The sequence below is a fragment of the Oncorhynchus mykiss genome, chromosome 16, assembly GCF_057628025.1.
Source record: "Oncorhynchus mykiss isolate SJ-2025 chromosome 16, ASM5762802v1, whole genome shotgun sequence".
NCBI classification, from domain to species: domain Eukaryota; kingdom Metazoa; phylum Chordata; class Actinopteri; order Salmoniformes; family Salmonidae; genus Oncorhynchus; species Oncorhynchus mykiss.
The window spans coordinates 48,300,001-48,307,617 of NC_143037.1; the positions used below are offsets into that span (position 1 = coordinate 48,300,001).

Consider the following 7,617-nt stretch of genomic DNA (forward strand, 5'->3'; position numbering starts at 1 on the left):
TTGCGGTTGCGTGTGTGTGCTTTTTGTGTGTGTGTGGGTGTGTGGGTGTGTGCACTGCACACATACTCAATGAACTAACTCATTGTTACAATGACGCACATGACTCGGGGGAGTTCATTTACTAGTGCTTTAGTTTAGCGCACACAGATTTTCAGGGGGAGAATACTGATGAGCTCTGCTACAGTGTACCGTAAAACTTCAATTAAACTCTTGAGTCTTGAATAGCAGCCTGTCCCTTTTGATTGTCGGGCATCAGCACGCATTTCAGCAAATAAACGCTGCGTCTAAATTAATTGTTGAAGAGCACCATAAACATTTTACAAAAGAAGATAAAGGAGAGCAACATCATTGCCATGGATGAAACAGCAGTGTGGGAATAAATGTATATGGGTGAAGTGAAAGTAGGTAAGGGTTAATGTTGTCAAAACAGAAAATAATTTGATGGTTAAAAATAAAGTAATACGTACTCACGTGGCCCCTAGTGGATGGTGTTGAAGGCATCTCCTGACATCCTGGGGACCAGGACAAGCATTGAATTCTGAAGTCTATCTGCTGTGATCTTGCTGCAACTACAGGAGGTACAAGGCACGACAAGGTGCAACAAGTGAAAGTGTGGTGCGGAAACATGAAATCGGGGGTGAATAGCGACTGCTATGGGTTTGTTCTGATGTTTATACTGGTCACACTGGTCACAGTAAACAGTGCGGTAGTCTTTTCAACCTTTTACTGAGCAAAAGATTTGTGCATTATTAAGGAAACAGACGCCTGGCTCAAATAGAAGCCTGTCTCTAAAAAGCACCAGTTGTGTTCAGTGATTGAAGCAAATAAACACCCTGGCTATTAGATGAAGTTTGAACATATCTCTCTATACACTACTTGACCAAAAGTATGTGGACACCTGTTCGTCAAACATGGGCATTTATATTGAGTTGATCCCCCCCCCCTTTGCTGCTATAACAGGTTCCACTCATCTGGGAAGGCTTTTACTAGATGTTGGAACATTGCTGCGGGGACTTGCTTCCATTCAGCCACCAAGAGCATTAGTGAGTTTGGGCATGGATGTTGGGCGATTAGGCCTGGCTCGCAGTCGGCATTCCGTTTCATCCCAAAGATGTTCAATGAGGTTGAAGTCAGGGCTTTGTGCATGCCAGGCAAGTTTTTCCACACTGATCTCGACAAACCATTTCTGTATGGACCGCTCTTTGTGCACAGGGACATTGTCATGCTGAAACAGGAAAGGGCTTCCCCAAACTGTTGCCACAAAGTTGGAAACACAGATTTGTCTAGAATCTCATTGAATGCTGTAGTGTTAAGATTTCCCTTCACTGAAACTAAGGGGCCTAGCCCGAACCATGAAAAACAACCACAGACCGTTATTCCTCCTCCACCCAGTTTTACATTTGGCACTAAGTATTGGGGCAGATAGCGTTCTCCTGGCACTCGCCAAACCCAGATTAGTTCGTCGGACTGCCAGACGGGGAAGCGTGACTCATACAGCTGGCTGATTATATGATGTACCGGCAGGATAGAACAGCGTCGTCTGGTAAGACCAGTCTATGTATTTTTGTAAACAACAGCTGGTGCACGATATCTAAGGAAGTCTTGAGCCATTGCTCGCCTGAGGTAGAGTTTCTCAGGATAAGCTGCAGACCACATTACTTACCGAGAGAGTTTTCATCTATATTCTTTGTAGCTGTTTTCATACCACCACATGTTAAATGTGAAACCAGAGGGAAAAGAACTCTGGACAAACTATACTCCACACACAGAGACGCATACAAAGCTCTCCCTCGTCCTCCATTTGGCAAATCTGACCATAATTCTATTCTCCTAATTCCGGTTTACATGCAAAAATTAAAGCAGGAAGCACCGGTGACGGGATCAATAAAGAAGTGGTCAGATGAAGCAGATGCTAAGCTACAGGACTGCTTTGCTAGCACAGACTGGAACATGTTCCGGGATTCCTCCAATGGCATTGAGGAGTACACCACATCTGTCCTTGACTTCATCAATAAATGCATCGATGACGTCGTCCCCACAGTGACCGTACATACAGTACATACCCCAAACAGAAACCATGGATTACAATTACAATGCAATGAGGGTCCCCAGTCCGGGGTCAGTGACTAGGGTCCTCGCACCAGAGGTGCCACCAAAGTGGTGGGCGCCAGAGGCGGAGGGGGTCTACGCCCTGCACCAGAGCCACCGCGGGAATAAAGATGCCCACCAGGACCGTCAGGTTTTGCGGCCTGATGATCCAGATACTCAACTAGTCTAAAGCAGGCCAGTTTTATTGCTTATTTAAATCAGGACAACAGTTTTCAGCTGTGCTAACATAATTGCAAAAGGGTTTTCTAATGATCAATTAGCCTTTTAAAATGATAAACTTGGATTAGCTAACACAACATGCCATTAGAACACAGGAGTGATGGTTTCTGATAATGGCCTCTGATTGCCTTTGTAGATAGTTTCCAGCTACAATAGTCATTTACAACATTAACAATGTCTACACTGTATTTCTGATAAATTTGATGTTATTTTAATGGGAAAAAAATGTGATTTTCTTTCAAAAACAAGGACATTTCTAAGTGACCCCAAGCTGTTGAACGGTAGCGTATGTATATATTCTATATCTCAGCTGAGACTGAGTGTGGGCCCACCTTTGTTTGTTTTCATTTAGATCTGCACCTGAAGCTGTCTATGCCCCAGAGGTATGAGGCCAAGCTGCTCCCTCTCCTCATCATTGTGTAAGTTAGTATGCATTATAAATTAAGCTCATCAATGGTGTTATAACATGCTAATGGTATGGTATTAAGCCTCATAACATGAGCCAATATCAAGGATTCACTTTTACAGTTTTACGGCCTATTACGTAAATTTGAACTGACATTGATTTCCCCATTGTTGACCAACAGGCTAAACCACTAATTCACTTGTTTGGCTTCCACATCCCATTTACAATCTCTAACCCCTGCCCTTTGCTCAGTCCTTCCAAATTGACATTTTTGTCCAAACCAGCTCACCCTGTTCCTCTTGTTGTCACGCAGGGATGGAGTTCCAGGCAGTCAGTCGGTGACGGAGGAGTTTGCTATGGGATGGCCTGAGGTGCTTGCTAGTACTCATGACGTGGCCTTAGCCTGGGTGGATGGAAGGAGTGGCGTCGGCTGGGGGCAGAAGATCAGCAGTGTGGATCCTCGCAAGCTCAGCTCCTTCAGAGTCAAAGATCAACTAGGAGTCGTGGAGTTAGTTACCAACCTACAATGTTATGGGCTTTGATTTTATATATACTAAAAATGGTTACATAATGTACATATTAACAATTATGTTTTTTGTTTGGCCCCCCACAGGTGGTTGATGCAATTGCCTTACATTGATGATCGGCGGATTGCCCTGTATGGCAAGGTTACTTTGTTTACTAAGAAAACATTGAAACAATGTTATCTGGTCATCTAACCAAGTGCACACATCGGTTCCATATACTGTACATAATGTTGCAAAAGCATAAATCATAAGTATTTTTGTTTTATGTTGCTCATGTTATTCTCTACAGGCATTTGGTGGTTATTTATCCCTCAAGATGCTAGCTGCATCTGACCAGCTGTTTAAATGTGCAGTCGCCGTTGCTCCCATAACAGACTTCAAACTCTACAGTGAGTGAAGACCATATCATCATTACAATAGTGTCAAACCTACTAGCACAGAACAACCATTAATTCTTAGCACACTTGTTCTACCATTTATAGATGCTGCCTTTTCAGAGAGGTATCTAGGTCCCCCAGCTAAGGAGGAGCACACATACTTGGTGAGGATCATCTTTACCCACAAACACCAATATGCTTACTTTTTATTAAATAACATTTTACCTTTATTTAACTCGGCAAGTCAGTTCAGAACAAATTCTTATTTACAATGACGGCCTACCCCGGCCAAACCTGGACAGCGCTAGGCCAATTTTGCGCTGCCCTATGGGACTTCCAATCACGACCGGATGTGATACAACCTTACTTACAAACCCTTAACCAACAATGCAGTTTTAAGAAAATAGAGTTAGGAAAAGATTTACTAAATAAAAAGTAAGACAATAAAATAATAATAATGAGGCTATATACAGGGGGTACAGGTACCGAGTCAATGTGCAGGGGTACAGGTTAGTCGAGGTAATTTGTACATGTAGGTAGGGGTAAAGTGACTGTGCATAAACAGCGAGTATCAGCAGTGTGAAAACTCCCAAGTTTTTACACTGCTGGGGGCTCCTGAGTGGTGCAGCGGTCTAAGGTACTGCATCTCAGTGCTAAAGGCGTCACTACAGAGCCTGGTTCGATTCCAGGCTGTATCACAAACGGCTGTGATTGGGAGTCCCATAGGGTGGTGCACAATTTGCCCAGCGTCGTCCAGGTTAGGGTTTGGCCGGGGTAGTCTGTCATTGTAAATAAGAATTAGTTCTAAACTGACTTGCCTTTTTAAATAAATCTAAATAACCAAATAACAAAGGGGGGGGGGGGGGGGGGTGTCAATGCAAGTAGTTTGGGTGGCCATTTGATTAATTGTTCAATCAATCAATCAATCAATCAATCAATCAATCAAATGTATTTATAAAGCCCTTTTTACATCAGCTGATGTCACAAAGTGTTGTACAGAAACCCAGCCTAAAACCCCAAACATCAGGCAATGCAGCACAGTGGCTAGGAAAAACTCCCTAGAAAGGCAGGAACCATTGAAGAAACCTATAGAGGAACCAGGCCCGGAGGGGTGGCCAGTCCTTTTCTGGCTGTGCAAGGGTAAAGATTATAACAGTACATGGCCAAGATGTTCAAACGTTCACAGATGACCAGCAGGGTCAAATAATAATAATCACAGTGGTTGTCGAGGGTGCACCTCAGGAGTAAATGTCAGTTAGCTTTTCATAGCCGATCATTCAGAGTTAGAGACAGCAGGTGCGGTAGAGAGAGAGAGTTGAAAACAGCAGGTCCGGGACAAGGTAGCACGCCCAGTGAACAGGTCAGGGTTCCATAGCCACAGGCAGAACAGTTGAAACTGGAGCAGCAGCAGGTGGACCCGGGACAGCAGGTGGACTGGGGACAGCAAGGAGTCATCAGGCCAGGTAGTCCTGAGGCATGGTCCTAGGGCTCAGGTCCTTCGAGAGAAAAGAGAGAGAGAGTTAGAGGGAGCATACTTAAATTCACACAGGAAACCGGATAAGACAGCAGAGACCGCAAGGGCGGTTCGTCGCTCCAGTGCCTTTCCGTTCACCTTCACACCCCTAGGCCAGACTACACTCAATCATAGGACCTACTGAAGAGATGAGTCTTCAATAAAGACTTAAAGGTTGAGACAGAGTATGCGTCTCTCACATGGATAGGCAGACAATTCCATAAAAATGAAGCTCTATAGGAGAAAGCCCTGCCTCCAACTGTTTGCTTAGAAATTCTAGGGACAATAAGGATGCCTGCATCTTGGGACCGTAGCGTACATGTAGGTATGTATGGCAGGACCAAATCGGAGAGATGGGTAGGAGCAAGCCCATGTAATGCTTTGTAGGTTAGCAGTAAAACCTTGAAATCAGCCCTAGCCTTAACAGGAAGCCAGTGTAGAGAGGCTAGCACTGGAGTAATATGATCAAATGATTTGGTTCTAGTCAAGATTCTAGCAGCCGTGTTTAGTACTAACTGAAGTTTATTTAGTGTTTTATCCGGGTAGCCGGAAAGTAGAGCATTGCAGTAGTCTAATCTAGAAGTGACAAAATCATGGATACTTTTTTCTGCATCATTTTTGGATATAAAGTTTCAGATTTTTGCAATGTTTACGTAGAAGGATAAAAGCTGTCCTTGAAACAGTCTTGATATGTTTGTCAAAAGAGAGATCAGGGTCCAGAGTAATGTTATAATGTCCTTCCTGTCTCTGTTGTGACCCCTCAGACGGCCTCTGTATTGGAAGATGTTCACAAGCTTAAAGATGAGAACTTCCTCTTACTACATGGGACTGCAGACGGTGAGACTTTGCTTTGCTTTTAACATCTACATTTGTCCATGTTTTTTCAGAAATATTAAATTCTACTGATGAATACCTGACCTGCTTACTTGATAATTTGTGTTATTGTGTCTCGTGTGTTTGTTTGGCTTTGGGCATGCAGCACGGGTTCACTTCCAGCACAGTGCGGAGCTCCTGAGCCGTCTGGTGAAGGTAGAGGCCAACTACTCCTTGCAGCTGTACCCAGACGAGGGCCACACCCTGAGAGAGCAGCGTAGCATCCAGCATTTTCAACAGACCCTGGTGCACTACCTCCAGACCTGCCTGAGACATAACCCCCTCCTGGCCTCCATAGAGGAGCCAGATGAGGATGAGGAGGACGACTAAGTACTCCCACCTCTGGTACTGAAGAGACATACTGAGAAGTGAGGACTACTCTCCTATGCATTACCCCAGGTCAGACTACTACTAGACACTAGTCTCTTCCCACAGCAAGAACACCGGAGTGGAGATGGACCAAGAATATCAGATCACAGCTGAGCCCACTGTACCACTTATGAGTAACTTTGGGAATATAGCATTTATTTTGTTTGTGCTGTTTGAATTGAGTCTGCGCTGATTGTTTACATTGTGTTGATCCATTATCAAAGAAGTGACCGTGGCCAGGTCTTAATGTTGATTCTACATAATGTTTACAAAATAGTCTAAACATGCATGTCGTAATGGCTGCATGAAGTAAAGTGGTTTACTATTCGTTCATGTTTTGTTATCCTGCAGATCCTAATTTGGTTCAAATCAGCCTGTTTTGCTGTTATGTAATGCATATACAGAAGGGGCCTACTGTCATTTAAATGTGCCAAATACATTATATGTTTACAAGCCTATTCATTCACCATGCAAACTCTGAGATGTATCCAATCTTGCAGATGTTATAGACTTTGTATTTCCCATGCTAGTTAGTTATGTTTTTCTTGATTTAATTTGAAGTCATGTATACTTTGTTGTTCATTGTATTGTGTACTGCAACACCTCCCAATCAAAGCCATGGAACAGCCATGGTGCACTGCATGTAGTCTGTTTGCAATTGAATGCCCGACTTGAAATGTTTCCTTTTTGTTTGTTTGACTAAACCCTTACAATAAAGAATCAAGTCCTCGTTTGCAATATTGTTTAGTGAGTTTCCTGGAAAAGCTCCCCATCACTGACGGCTTTGGAGAGGACAAGTGGAGCCTCAGCCAAAGTACCAGGTTTGAAATAGTGAACTGTCTGTTGTGTCACGCAGAATTTCTTGCAACTGTCTCGTTGGTGCCAGGTGCTTTTACCCTACCCTCCCTAGACCCCAACAGCCGTAACCCATAGATTTGGCAAGAATATGGCTGTGTATTTTCCCCATATTGCTTATATGTATCCAATTCATTCAGATCTACACCTGGAGTTTATATGGTCCTGTCCAGAAACATATCCTGACCATACTTGAATAACAGTTTCTCTACCATCTTTGGTTTTCCTCTGACTCAAATTATTTAAATTGTGTGACAGACTGAAACGGAAACGTGTTCTCAAACATACTCCAGTTTTCCGTCTGCCTTAGCCAATCGTTTCGATTGATAGAGACACACGAGTCTCAACTGACCAATCAGGTTACATTTC

At 43.6% G+C, this 7,617-nt stretch overlaps 1 protein-coding gene across 1 annotated transcript in view; it reads left to right on the forward strand.

Moving 5' to 3' along the window:
* The window catches only part of LOC110492107 (inactive dipeptidyl peptidase 10), a 34,874-nt gene extending 27,743 nt beyond the window's left edge, over positions 1-7,131 (forward strand). The window contains exons 19-25 of the mRNA XM_036947035.2: positions 2,681-2,747; positions 3,048-3,242; positions 3,348-3,402; positions 3,551-3,650; positions 3,744-3,802; positions 5,916-5,988; positions 6,131-7,131. Of these exons, the coding sequence (XP_036802930.1) occupies positions 2,681-2,747; positions 3,048-3,242; positions 3,348-3,402; positions 3,551-3,650; positions 3,744-3,802; positions 5,916-5,988; positions 6,131-6,354 (773 nt within the window). The 3' untranslated portion in view covers positions 6,355-7,131. The remainder of the gene's footprint in view (positions 1-2,680; positions 2,748-3,047; positions 3,243-3,347; positions 3,403-3,550; positions 3,651-3,743; positions 3,803-5,915; positions 5,989-6,130) is intronic.
* The last annotated feature ends 486 nt before the right edge of the window (positions 7,132-7,617 follow it).